The 14,417-nt window shown below is 47.0% G+C and overlaps 1 protein-coding gene across 1 annotated transcript in view; it reads right to left on the bottom strand.

Moving 5' to 3' along the window:
- Positions 1–13,799, bottom strand: part of FAT2 (FAT atypical cadherin 2) — a 66,104-nt gene extending 52,305 nt beyond the window's left edge. The window contains exons 1-3 of the mRNA XM_033180665.1: positions 10,500–13,799; positions 7,910–8,224; positions 1,045–1,103 (exon numbers count right to left, since the gene is read on the bottom strand). Of these exons, the coding sequence (XP_033036556.1) occupies positions 1,045–1,103; positions 7,910–8,224; positions 10,500–13,758 (3,633 nt within the window). The 5' untranslated portion in view covers positions 13,759–13,799. The remainder of the gene's footprint in view (positions 1–1,044; positions 1,104–7,909; positions 8,225–10,499) is intronic.
- Between the last annotated feature and the right edge of the window lie 618 nt (positions 13,800–14,417).

The raw sequence follows: 14,417 nt of genomic DNA on the forward strand, positions 1-14,417 counted from the left end.
GCTTTCAGTCCTTAGGAATTCTAGAAAGCCATTTAGCTACTTCTTACTAATAATACCTGTTTCTTTTTTTCTTTTTTTGAGACTGAGTCTCGCTCTATCGCCCAGGCTGGAGTGCAGTGGCACGATCTCGGCTCACTGCAACCTCCACTCCCGGATTCAAGTGCTTCTCCTGCCTCAGCCTCCCAAGTAGCTGGGATTACAAGCGCCCGCCAGCACACCTGGCTAATTTTTGTATTTTTATTAGAGATGGGGTTTCATCATGTTGGCCAGGCTGGTCTTGAACTCCTAACCTCAAGTGATCTGCCCGCCTCAGCCTCCCAAAGTGCTGGGATCACAGGCATGAGCCATTGCACCTGGCCAATAATACCTGTTTCTTACCAAAGGAAAAAGAATGTGCAGAGCATGGAAGTATCAAAGGCAAAATTTATTTCCTGCTGAGGAATATGTATTCCCCCCTCCTGATGCCTTTAAAACTAGAAGAGATAATCAGTGAAGGACAGCTCAGGAGGGGAAATAGTTAGATTTCCACTTGATCTCCTTCTCTTCTGATTTCATTCCCTCTAAGCCACTAACTAAAGCCTTTCATTGGAATAGGCACCAGGAATGCCTATGTGATTTTAGAGGCATCCTAGAAAGAACACAGATCTAGAAGACAAAGGTCTGGTCTTCATCCTGGCTCTGCTACTGACCAAGAATGATTCTGTCTCCTGGGCCAGGAGGGATGAACTGGACTCAATAAGTACATAGCACACATGTACTGCTCCCCTGTCCTTCACTCCCTGCAGGCATTACTAATCAATCAATGGTGCCTTCCCAGCCTGGACACAGTTTCAGACTCCTTCCCTTCTCAGTGCTGAGGAGCTAGCAAAGATCCAAGGATCATCCAGCAAGGCTCAGCTCATGTGTATCCTCCTCCCTGAGGCCAAACCCTCCTCAGCCACAGGGCTAGACATGCACGTGGCTCCAAGGCCTAACATGGCTCCACAAATCACCTTCTGTGGGAGGCATTCAAACCCAGTCGATGGATTCACCACCATTACTTACCTCCAGGATGTGTTCATCCTTGTTCTCTCTGTCCAGCTGCCGGGCTGTAGATAGGAGACCTGGGAGAGAGATGGTAGGGGAGAGACATGAGCAAAAGGCTTTCAAGGCCACTTTACTGAGGCAAGTTCAAGAATTACATTCAAATCTCAGATAAGAATTCTTCTGATCTTTGAAGAACACTTAAAGATCATCCTCGACTTAGGATAGTTCAACTTAAATTTCCTACTTTATCATGGTGTGAAAGCAATACACATTCAGTACAAACCATACTTCAAGTATCCATACATTCTGTTGTTGACTTTCACTTCAGTATTCAAATACTGAAGTACTGAGTACAAATACTGAAGTGTTGAAATATTCAATACTTTATTATAAAATAGGCTTTGTGTGAGATGATTTTGCCCCCTTAAGCTAATGCAAGTGTTCTGAGCACGTACAAGGTAGGCAAGGCTAAGCTATGATGTTCTGTAGGTTCAGTGTTTAAACACAGTTTGGACTTACAGTATTTTTAACTTATAATGGATCTATTGGAATATGACCTCACTGTAGGCTGAGGAGCATCAGAACACTAAGGGGAAATGAAACTCGGGGGAAAGGGACGGTGAAGTGAGGAGCTGGGAGAGAACAGCAGAGATAATATGTCAGGTGAAGTTCCCAGCTACTTCCTGCTTTCACTATTAGGCAGGGGTGATACATCAAAACTTCAGCAATTGGCCCACCGTGAGCAGCCTCCCCAGTCAGGATGGTTGCCAGCTGGAAGCACCCAGTAGGGTTACTGGTGCACAGGGGTTAATGTCAGCACTGCTGTGATTTTGGTTTCTTGTCACTAAAATCTATGGAACATGTTTGCATCTGGATGTCTTCTGCTCATCATTCATTTCCTCTTCTTTTAATTAACAAATGCTAGTTCTCCTGAGGGGAAACCAGTTTTAGTCCTTCACTATCTGGGGTGCAGCTGAACCTCCTGGGGAGAAGTTTATAGCCCAAGGATAGCCAGTCAGCACAGACTATCCCCCTGGCCCTCGCAACTGGCTCTGCAATAGACAAGGGACCCGTCTGTCTGATAAGAATCAATTCTGGGACTTTTGCAAGAGCTCTAGAAAGATACTTTTTCTGCTGGTGTGCTGAGAGGACAGGAGGAAGCCTGACAGCAACAAGAAGGACTCCTGAGGATAGATCCACTCAGAGAAAATAAGGCCAAGAGATAAGCAGAGGCAGAGCCTTCATTACATTATTCGAACGCTGGCTACACCTGTGCCTGCAGCCATCCTATGTCTGGAATTTTCCATAAAGAAAAACAATGTCTTTTATTGCCTCAGCCAACCTGCATTGGGTTTCTATCTTTACATCTGAAAAAGTCCTGGCAACCAATTCAATTCTGAGAATTCATATTTTGGGACAGGAATGGGTTAGGGGTCATGGTGAGGCTGGGAAAGCATTCAGGGTCTTTGGGATTGGGAGGCCTCCAGAAAGGACTCTACCTCCTGCCTCAGCCTCTCCCTTCCCCTCCTATGGCCCTGCTAACCCCCAACTCCAGCCTCAGGTTCCTTACAGGGGACCCATTAATCCCCTCTGTGCCTTGCTTGACTCCAGGAAGCTCCTGTTAATTTTCCCAACCTTATTTCAACCCCAGCCTCCTCTGCAAAAGGAGGAGTGGAACTGGGCGACCTTTAACATCTTTCTGGCTTAAGTTCCGAACTTCTCATCACACTTTAAGGAATTTATTCTAAGGAAATCAATGCATACATCTGGGAAGATGAGTACACATGGTGTTCACCTTAGTCATGTTTTAAAAGCAGATAATTGGACACAATCCATATAAGGAATCAGTTGTATACAGTTTACATAAAAAGGAATCTTAAGCAACTATTCAAAATACATTTTGTAGATGGGGAAATGCTGCACACAATATATTGTTGAGTAAAAGAGGCAGCTTGTCACCTGGGCATGGTGGCTCACACCTGTAATCCCAGCACTTTGGGAGGCCAAGGTGGGCGGATCACTTGAGGTCAGGAGTTTGAGACCAGCTTGACCAATGTGGTAAAACCTCATCTCTACTAAAAATACAAAAAAATTAGCCGGGTGTTGTGGCATGTGCCTGTAGTCCCAGCTACTAGGGAGGCTGAAACAGGAGAATTGCTTGAACCCAGGAGGCAGAAGTTGCAGTAAGCTAAGATTGCGCCACTGCACTCCAACCTGGGTGACAGAGCAAGATTCCGTAAAAAAAAAAAGAAAAAGAAAAAGCAGCTTGTCAGGAGCTGCAGCAGAAATAACAACTATTGCCTTCAGTTTCAGAGAAACCATGAAGTGATAGCATTTTCCCCATTTATTATTATTACTATTCACTAGGGTCCTAGTACTGGCTCTTCCCATGACAGGCTGGTGCAGATGAATAGAGAGGGGGCTCCTCTGGGCTTCTCTCAGTTCATCCGTAATTGAAGAAGTTGGGCAGAGAAGGTGCTAGCTCTCTGAAAGATTCCGGGAAGTTGAGGTGGAGGTTTTCAGGGGCCCAGAGGTCATCCAAAGCCATGGCCTGAGAGGCCATGGCTGGTATGGATGGTCTCTTGTAAATGAAAGCAGAGTTACTGGTCAAGGTTAATGGAACATCTGAACACTTTCGGTAAGTTTCCTGATCTTGTTTAGGTGATGAAGTGATTGAGATCATAGAATTAAGTGTAGAAAAAGAAGCTCAGTGAAGAGCCCAGAGGTTCCCTGGGGGGCTCAGTGACAGAGCTGGGAGCTCAGCAAGGGGAACAGGGATTCAGTGCTGGCCCAGAGCCTCCAGTCATGGCAATGGGAGTGTGGTGCGAGGATGTGGGCTCTGTCAGGGGCATGTTTTCGCCTTGTGTAGTTGAACACAAGTCATTCCAGCTTTTTCTTCCCTAACTGAAGGTTGGCATGTGAGGAACTGGAGAAGGCTCCTGAGAAGCTCCACACTCAGGCACCCTTCCAGTCAAAGAAGAACAAATGGAAGGAAGGACACACTCCTGTAGCGGGAGGGTGTGGATACTGTCCCAGCTTGGCCCCAAGCTCAGGTGCCTCATGGGGGAGGGCCGAGGGCTGGGTTCCCCTAGGAAGAGCGTAAGGACTAGGGGGTCTTGGCAGGTAAGCCTTCCATCTGGCTCCATCCCTTCCTTTCCTCCCTGCCCTTCTCTCCTCTCCCTGTGCTCTTTTCTCTCTGTGTATCTCCTTCACCATCCTACTCCTCTCTTCCAGCTCTTCTCTCTCGTCTCCCCTTTTGTCTCTGAATCTCAGCCTCTCTGTCTCTCTCTCCCTCTCTCCTCCAACCCCATATGGTTTTTCTTTTCTCTTTCTGCCTCTCACCACTGCCTCCCCTGACCTTCTAAGGTCCTGTGCCCCTGGAATCAATGCCCTGTGGCATCCTGCACAGTGGCCCCTATTCTCATCCTCATCCTCCTCTCTGAAGTCAGTGTCAGAGTTCCCAAGAAGTGCCTGAATAGAATGGGGATATAGCAGAACCACCTCCACAGGGCTGTGTGCACATTCACTAAGGTGCATAGAAAACCCCTCTCGCCCTTCCTGGATGAGGTGGCACTCAGTGGACTTCACTCTTACCATTTTTCTCCCCCAAACAAATGTTTCCCCAACACCCTATCTCAGACCCATATTTGACCCTTCATCTTCCCTCCTCCAACAGTTTTCCGACTGTTGTTGATTCTATGTCTGATAGATTCCTGATCTTGAACTCCTCTTATCCTGAGTCACCAAAATCTAGGTCTTGCCCCAGCTACCTTTCCATCTTTATCTTCCTCTTCTTCCCTCCTGCAGCATCAAAGAACCAACCCTATTGGAGCTCTCACATGCACAGGCATTCAGCTAAGCTCTTTCTGTAGCTCTGTATATTAACTCATTTAATCCTCACAACAGCCCAGGTGGTCTCTATTATAATCTCCATTTCACTGGTGAGAAAACTCAAGCATAGAGCAGGTAAGTCACTTTCCCAAGATCTCATTATTTATAAGTGGTGGAATTGCGATAAACCTTTAGAAAGTCCATCTACTTGTATTGTCTTCAACAAGATCAGGGTCTTCCTCCCTCTCAGATAGCACCTGTGTCATCATCCTCGCCCATTTGCTCTCCCAGACTGCTGCCTCTCAAAATCCTCCCACCCTCCAGCTCAGCATAACCACCCCTGTTCCGTGAAGCCCTTGCAGATCTACCACCCAGAGCAGCTTCCTCCTTCTTCTGAGTGGCCAGGGCACTGTATCTACACATATTTTGCGATGTTACACCCTTTCAAACTGGTTCTATCGTGTTTATATCCAAATCTTCATGCTCCTGATGGACTGAATTTCTCAACACTTGAAATCGTGTTTTATTTGTCTTCATATAACTCCACAGCACATTATTTAGAAGCCTCGTGAGGGCAGACACCTTTAAACCTTTGCTGAGTGTGTGCATGAATCCTAAGTTTAACAAAACACTGTGGATGCTGGCAGAGATTCATTCATCCATTTAGCAATTATGTGTTGAGCTCCTAATGTGTGACAGGTACTGAAGAAATTGTGGTGGGCACCAACAGTTAGGGACCCTTTTCTCGGGGAACTCTGAAGTCTAGTGAAGGACACAGACTATTCATGGAATAATCACACAAGTGAATATAACATCACAAAAGGAGTAGGTGGTGCTGGAAAGTGTGTTAGGGTATCAGGACAGACTTCTCTAAGGTAAGAACAGCTGGGCTGGAATCTGAAAGAAGAGCGGGAGTTAACCGGACAAAAGGAGAGAAGAGTCGCCTGCTAGAGAGAATGGCACATGCAAAATTCTGTGTGGAGGGGCCCCGACGGAGGCAGGCCATGTGACTGGAACATGGGGAGGGGCAGCAGGAGAGGGGCAAGATGAGGCCAGAGAGGTCAGCAAGGACAGACCAGGCATGACTTTGTAGGACACAGCAGAATCTGACTTTCTTTCTTTCTTTTTTTTTTTTTTTTTTCTGAGAGAGGCTTTTGTTCTGTCGCCCAGGCTGGAGACCAGTGATGTGATCATGGCTCACTGCAGCCTCAACCTCCCAGGCACAAGCCGTCTTGCTCCCTCAGCCTCCTGAGTAGCTGGGACTTCAGGTGCACACCATCATGCCAGGCTAATTTTTGTATGTTTTGTAGAGATGGGATTTCGCCATGTTGCCCAGGGAGCTCTAGAACGCCTGGGCTCATGGCCTCCCCAAGTGCTGGGATCACAGGTGTGAGCCACCGTGTCTGGCTTACTGACTTTATCTTAAGGGCACAGGGAAGCCATGCAAGGCATCCAAGTAGGGAAGTGGGACAAAGTAATGCTGGTGATGAGAAAGGTGGGCTGGGGGCTCATTGGTGATTTGTTCTACTTTTGAAAATGTTCATGCGTATAAAGATTTCTTCCTTTCAACTGCAGGAAGGCTAAGAACATCTCTGCCCTCTAGGGCATTTGCCAGACCCGCTGTCAGGGAACTGTTGATAGTAAATAGAACAAGGATTTGGAAGAAGCTGAGAAGTTAATGCCTTAGGTGAGAGATCTCTTCCCACTCCTGAAGAGGGAGGGACAGGGAGGGACAGGGAGGGAGAGGGTGGGCCCAGGTAGAGAGCCAGCTTCAGCCTGTTTTCCAGGAGAAAAGCATCCTCCTCCTAGAACTACTCCATACCCTGAGGTCAAAGGTTAACAGGAAAGGTTGGCAACAAATGTTACCAGGCAAATAGGGACTTAAATCTCACTCACCCTCCTGTCTGCTCCAGGACTCCCAGCCTCATCCTCCTCCTGGTTCCCTTTTGTCTTAAGAATAAAGGGACTGCCCGCCCACATTCTTCCCTTCCTCCAGTCTCACCAGGTTCCATCCTTCTCGAACAAGAGTAAATTGTTGGAGACGGAAAACAAGATGTTGGGTTCAGTGGGGAATATGTCAGCCTTCTCTACAATAGGATTGTTGTTCATCCCCCAAGAGGAAGATGCGGCTTTAAGAAGCGTCTGCAGCCGTGGGACCTAGCTCTCACACTGCAGCACCAAGGAAAGCTAGGCAGGTGGTGTCAATGAGGGAGGCAGGCTGGGAATAATACAACAGGGGATGGCAGGAACTGCAGGGACCAGAGCATCTGTGCCAAGTCTACAAAGGGAGCAGCTGTTGGCTCCGGGCCACTGTGGCCCAGTGGGACTAGGAAGACAGTGTGGCCCGATCCTTCCATTTTTAAAGAACAACCAGAAATCTGGAACGTTTTGTGGAATTTTCTAATTTTATGTGTTGGCTACAACTTAAAAAATAATTGTATAAAGCTTAAGCAAATCAAACAAAACACCTTTATAGGCAATGTCTGACTCATTGCTGCCAGCTGCCAATGTCTGGATTTCTCCCAACCATCCACCATCCTTGCCCCAGAAGGCTTTGGGCAGGTGCTCCCGAGATGGTTGACAACATAAGTGGATTCACACTGCCAACACTCTGGGCAGGGTTGAGATCAGTCTGAAACTAGGGTTAAGGGATTCAACCTGTGGCTCATGACTCAGGAGAGAGTCAGGTTGGGACCACTTGGAGGTCTGAACTAGTCTCAGGTTGACCAATGGGCAACCTGCTTAGTTTCCTTGGGCCCCAAGGAAAGAAACATGAAGACAGATCCTTTTCATTTTCACACAGAGATGGACTTTGTAGAACAGCATTGTCAAATGTTAGCACACATTTGAAACACATCAGAATCCCCTGCAAGTCTTGCGAAAACACGAACTGCTGGGCCTCACCCTCGAAATTTTGATTCAGTGGGTTTAGGGTGGGGCTGGAGAATTTGAATTTCCAAGTTCACAGTAATGCTGATGGCGCTGATTGGGGCCCACAATTTGAGAACCACCATTTTAGAGATCCATGTTCAACCAGTTTTTGGATCCTTACCTGTAACAGGGTGAATAATAAAGAATCCCATGTGGTTTCCACTGGTGATGTTGAAGGTCAGCTTCCCTTTGGAACTGGAGTCTGGGTCCCAGGCATCCAATTGAAGCACAGAGGTGCCCACGGGAGCATCCTCCTGGATGGAGGGGTAGAACACAGCTTGGGACATCTGGGGTGGGTTGTCATTGGCATCCGTAACCTCAATGTAGACTTCAGTTACAGAAGAGAGGGGCACAGAACCCCTGTCCACTGCTAATACCGTCAACCAGTAGTAAGATGCAAATTCTCGGTCCAGGGGTGCCAGAGTCTGAATCATTCCTAGGGACAGTAAGTCAGCAAACCCAAAATACTTTAGAGCTCAAAGTGGCTTTAGAAATCACCCTTACCCACCATTCCCCAAACTGTACTATGGAAAGGATATTAATAAGTAGATTTCTGGTGGGCACGGTGGCTCAAGCCTGTAATCCCAGCACTTTGGGAGGCCGAGACGGGCAGACCACGAGGTCAGGAGATCGAGACCATCCTGGCTAACACGGTGAAACCCCGTCTCTACTAAAAAATACAAAAAACTAGCCAGGCGATGTGGCGGGCGCCTGTAGTCCCAGCTACTCGGAAGGCTGAGGCAGGAGAATGGCGTAAACCCGGGAGGCGCAGCTTGCAGTAAGCTGAGATCCGGCTACTGCACTCCAGCCTGGGCCACAGAGCGAGACTCCGTCTCAAAAAAAAAAAATAAGTAGATTTCCTATGAAAAGAAGAAACTCCTTCTACCAATATAATGTGGGAGATGCTGAGTTGAACACAGGGGAATTAATATCCTTATTCTAGAACCTCTCAGAACATTCCTCTGCTAAAATGGGCCCATGCCTTTAGCATGTGAGCATATTTAGGGTTTTCAGAAGACAGTGGTAGTTTATCTACTTTCTCTTGACTACTTAAACCCAAGTTCCATTGATCTATTTCCCATTCTGTAAGTGAGGTTTTCTTATAGTTGTCCTTAAATTCTTCACACTTTATGTCCTGGTAGATAATCAATTTCAGGGTTAGGGATTTGATGAACAAATTGCCATTCCCTTCTCCATCATTTTCATGATTTTAAGGGGCTGAGCTTCATTTTTTAGTTCATTCCCTCCATAAATTGCTTACTATGAGCTAGCACTGTTCTAGAAGTTGAGGGTCCAAGAATGAGGAAAAGAAGATTACACCCCAAGCTCTCATGAATCATGCTGTACTGGCAGGGTCTGTGTGAGAGGGCATGGCCCATGCTTACAGCCATAGCATGACAGAGATGACCACTGGGGAAACTGAGGCTTACAGAGGGAGCACGATTCGACCAAGATCATGTAGCAAGTATGTGGAAGAACTGGGTCTGGGATTGACTCTTAATCTAATGCTCTTTCTAATTACACAGCTTAATTAGATTAAGCTGTTTTCTTTCAGTGGCTGGAGTTAAGAGACAAAGGTTGCTGAAAGCCAACATTGAGAACAAGTTATTACAACTTGGTTTTGGTGGAAATAAATCACCTACCAAATTGCAAACTCCTTGAGGGCAGTCATCTGCCTTTATTCACCTTGGATCTCCTGCAGGTACCTATCTTAGGGCCTTACCAGTACTGGGCACTCAAAAAGTGCTGACTTACACATATTTTCCTTGAAACTTAAAAAAAAGAATGTGGTTGTGTCACATTTTTGGAGAGCAATTTGGAAATACTTGTTAACACAGAAAATGCACATTATCCTCTGACCTGGAAACTTCATTTTTAAGAATTTTTCGGCCAGGCATGGTGGCTCATGCTTGTAATTCTAGCACTTTGGGAGGCCAAGATGGGTGGATCACCTGAGGTCAGGAGGTCGAGACCAGCCTGGCCAACATGGCAAAACCCCATCGCTACTAAAAATACAAAAGGTAGCCAGGCATGATGGTGGGTACCTGTAATTTCAGCTACTTTCAGGAGCCTAAGGCAGGAGAATCGCTTGAACTCGGGGGACAGAGATTGCAATGAGCTGAGATTATACCACTTCACTCCAGCCTAGGTGACAGAGCAAGACTCCGTCTCAAAAAAAGAAAAGAATTTTTTTCTGTAGAGACTCAGACATATAAGTAAAAGTATATAAATAAGAATATTATGCCTATATGGTAGAATAATATGTGGCCAATTAAAACAAATGAACTAACAAATAAAATGTGTTGATGTTATATGACATGAAAAAAGTAAATTTTAGAATAGTATCTATTATACTATATTTTCATAATAATAAAATGAACAATATATGATATATAAGACACAAAGAAAGAAACTTTAGAAGATTATAGAACAAATTGTTAATAAAGATTATATCTGGGATGATGGAACATGGGGGAGCATTCATTTTAAAATTTTATATAAAAAATTTATAATCTGATGTATTAGTTTTATAAACAGAATATGTAATATATGTGCATATATGTGTATGTCTATATGCACATATATAGATATATATTTCCAGTAAAAACAAATTAAAAATAAAACACACAGGAAAAAGAATCGCTATTTATTTTTTCCTTCAGCCCATCTACCCCAGGCCCTGGCACCCTATCCTACCCCACCCCCAGTACCTGTGTCCTGGTTGATGCTGAAGGCTGCGAGTCCAGTGCCAGCGCGCAAGAAGTACTGAAGCTCTCCATCCAAGCCACTGTCATCGTCCTGGGCAGCCACTACCATCACCTGAGTTCCCGAGGGGCTGTTCTCCTGCACCTGGCCCTGGTGCACGAAGGAGGCAAAGTGGGGAGGGTGGAGATTCTCATTCACATCCAGGACAATCACCTCCACATGGCAGAGGGTCCTGCGGGCCAGGGGCCTCCCACTGTCACTGGCCCACAGGCTCAGATTGTACCCAGCTCGCCTCTCAAAGTCCAGCTCTCTCTCCAGAATGAGCGCCCCTGTCATCAGGTCTACCCGGAAGGTCCCATGGGCGCCATCCATCAGAACGTATCGCACCTCACCTGCGGGGCCCAGGTCAGGATCAGAGGCATCCAGAAATGTCAAGACAGTCCCAGGGGGCAGGTCCTCTGGGACCTTCAGCCTGTTGCGTTCTGTGATGCACTGGGGGGAGTTGTCGTTGACATCCTCCAATGTGATTATCAGGTCAGTGACAGAGAAGAGCTGGTGGCCCTTGCTGGGCTGATCCCTGGCCTCCACCTTGAGTATGTACCGAGGCTCTGATTCGCGGTCCAGGTGTCCTGTAACAACCAGTTCCCCAGTGAGAGGGTGGAGGGAGAACTTCTCTGTGGGGCTTAGCAGGGTGTAGCGAACCCTGCCATTGTCTTCTGAGTCAGCATCTTTGGTTGTCAGCTCTGCAATTGTGGTTCCAACTTCTGTGTCCTCCGAGATGGTTAACTGGTACCCATCAGGAGGAAACCTGGGTGCGTTGTCATTCCAGTCTTTCACATTCACTGTCAGCAGCTTCCAGGAGGACTTCTGGGGAGTGCCCAGGTCATATACTGTTACATTGAGGATGTAGAAATTGGTGGCTTCATAGTCCAAGGGAGCAGCTACAGTGAGCAGCCCTGTCTCCAGCTCTATGTCAAAGCAGCCCTCCTCATTGCCATCTGCAATCACATAGACCAGTTTGCCATTAAAACCAGCATCAGGGTCAGTGGCTGCTAGGCGGGCCAAAGGGGTGTTGATAGGGACACTCTCAAGGACATCAATGGATTGGGGGAAGTGGTCCTCAAACTGGGGGGTGTAATGATTTATCTGATATGTGCTTAAAGAAGTGAATTCCTCATCACTGGACTCCTGGTTCTGAAGCCCAATAGAGTGGAGGATAGTCTTTGTGAACTGTGTCAATACTCCTGTTTTATCACATGTTACAGGAACTTCAAAATGAGGGTCCTTCACCACAGTAATATTCAAAGTTGTGGGTGAGGCATAGTTTTTGCCATCTGAGGCTGTAATTTTCAGGGAATAACTGGTGGGTTGACCAGCAGTAAGATTGATAAAAGAGCGTTTGAGGGATATCACTCCGGAGAAATGATTTAGATCAAAATACTCTAATTCATTGCCTGATACAATCTCGTATTTTAGGTTCTGAAGCTCATCCACATCTATGGCTGACATAGTCACTATTGATTTCCCTACTGGCCAGTCTTGGTGGATAGACCCTGTGCAGTTGACTTCTTCAAACATGGGCTGGTTGTCATTCAAGTTCCTGAGCTGAAGAAAAATGGACACTTCCTTCTCCCGGCGAAAGGGGGATCCCCAGTCTGATGCTCTTACCCGGAAGGTATAAATTCTCTTCATGAGTTCATAGTCTGTGGGTTTGGAGGTGGAGATGATACCCAGGTAAGGGTCAATAGAAAATGGCAAAGCTTTTGGTCCAGCAATGGAATAGGTGACATATCCATTCTCCCCATGATCCCGGTCAGTGGCAGTCACAGCCAAAACACTGGTGCCTGGAGGGATGTTCTCATCCAAGGTGCCATCATAGGAAGACCTGTTGAAGAGGGGGGCATGGTTGTTGCAGTCCACAATGTCAATGACAACCATGGTGGACACCTGGCCCGGTGAGGTTCTGATGTGTAGCTGATAGTGAGCTCTGTCGTGGAAGTCCATGAGCTTTGTGGTGGTGATCAACCCAGTTCGAGCATTAAGTTTAAATCCTACATTCTCTGAAGATGGCTTTAGAACATACTGCAGGTTGGGGAAGGCTGGGGTGACTCTCACCATCACTACCCGACTGCCAGGAGGGGAAAACTCACTAAGTTGCACTCTGTAAACAGCCTTCTCGAATTTGAGGGAAGCCAATTTGGAAGGTGGTAGGTGAAAGCCCCTGATCTGGGAATAAAAATAAGGACCACTCCCACTCCTGGCCTGGAGGCTGAGGTTGAACCCATGAAGGTACTCCATCCAGTTAATGTCTTTGACAGACACCAAACTGAACTCATTGCTCCGGGCATAAGACTTGATGGCTTTGAAGTGCTTTCCAGGGTCACCACCAACAACTTCCACTGACTCCACTTCAGCTCCTGAGCTATTTACGTCGACCAGTACAGTGGCATAGGTGGTACCATCATTGCTGTCTGGTGGAGTCACCACCACCGAAGCAATGGCTGGGGGCTTCCTGAGGGCAGGCTCCACATGAACCACAAGTGCAGCCAGGCTGCCAAATCCATCGCCCTCAGAGATTTTGCGCATGCGGTCCACAGCTAGCACCTGGAGCTCATGCTTCCCTCGCCAGGTGACGTTAAGCTTCCCAGCCACAGTGACCACACCGCTGGTGGGATGGATGGCAAACATCTCTGACCTTGTGTGAAAGGCATAATAGAACTCAGCATTCTGGCCTAGATCAGCATCTGTGGCAGTCACCTTGCAGATGGGGCTCTTCAGGGGCATGTCCTCAGAGATGGTGACTCTGTATGAAGGTGGAGAGAAGAGAGGCTTCAGGTCATTCTGGTCCAGGATGTGGACCACCACACGGGTCAAAGCTTCCAATTCCAAGGTCTTCTCTGTGGCTTGGATGATGAGGGTGTAGCTGTCTCGCACCTCTCTGTTCAGAAGAGCTGTGTTGCTGCTCTTTGTCCTTATTCTTAGGAAGCAGAAGTTGCCCACCACATACTCCTCAGTTTTAAATGCATTGGCCACATCTCCAGAGATGATCCGGTACCTCACTGCCCACTGTGGCTCCGCGAGGTAGATGCCCATTTTCTCAAAGCTCTCCACATAGGTCTTGGGAGAAGAGTTTTCATAGATGGTGGCATTGTAATGGGAGTGTGTGAAGTGCCAAGCAGAGGAGGAGAGAATCCCTTCTAGAGGCTTCTCACAGGTCGCACAATGGAGCAAGAATATGGCAAAACCCAGCAGGGCAATAGTCATTGTGGAAAACTCCCGAAACCCTGGGCAGAAAATAAAAGACAGGGTGCAAGTTAGGAAAAAAAAAAATGGTTTCTACTGCTATGGTTCTTAACTGGAGGTGATTTTGACCCTCAAGGGACACTTGGCAATGTCTGAAGATACTTTTGGCTGTCCCATCTTGGGGCCAGTGGTGCTAATGGCATCTGGCAGGTAGAGGCCGGGGATACTGCTAAACATCCCACAATGCATAGGACAGTACCTTTGCATTAGTCAGTTCTCACGTTGAGAATAAAGACATACCAGAGACTGGGTAATTTATAAAGGAATGAGGTTTAATGGACTCAGTTCCACATGACTGGGGAGACCCCACAATCATGGCAGAAGGCAAAGGAAAATCAAAGGCATATCTTACATGGCAGCAGGCAAGAGAGCGTGGGCAGGGGAACTCCCCTTTATAAAACCATCAGCTCTCATGAGACTTATTCACTATCTCAAGAACAGCATGGGAAAAACACACCCCCATGATTCAATTACCTCCCACTGGATCCCTCCCGTAATACTGGGGGATTATGGGAACTACAATTCAAGATGAGATTTGGGTGGGAACACAGCCAAACCATATCAGCCCTGCAACAGAATTATCCAGCCCCAATGTCAGTAGTGCATGGTTGAGAAACCCC

The sequence above is a fragment of the Trachypithecus francoisi genome, unplaced genomic scaffold (assembly GCF_009764315.1).
Source record: "Trachypithecus francoisi isolate TF-2019V2 unplaced genomic scaffold, Tfra_2.0 Lachesis_group2, whole genome shotgun sequence".
Classification (NCBI taxonomy): Eukaryota; Metazoa; Chordata; class Mammalia; order Primates; family Cercopithecidae; genus Trachypithecus; species Trachypithecus francoisi.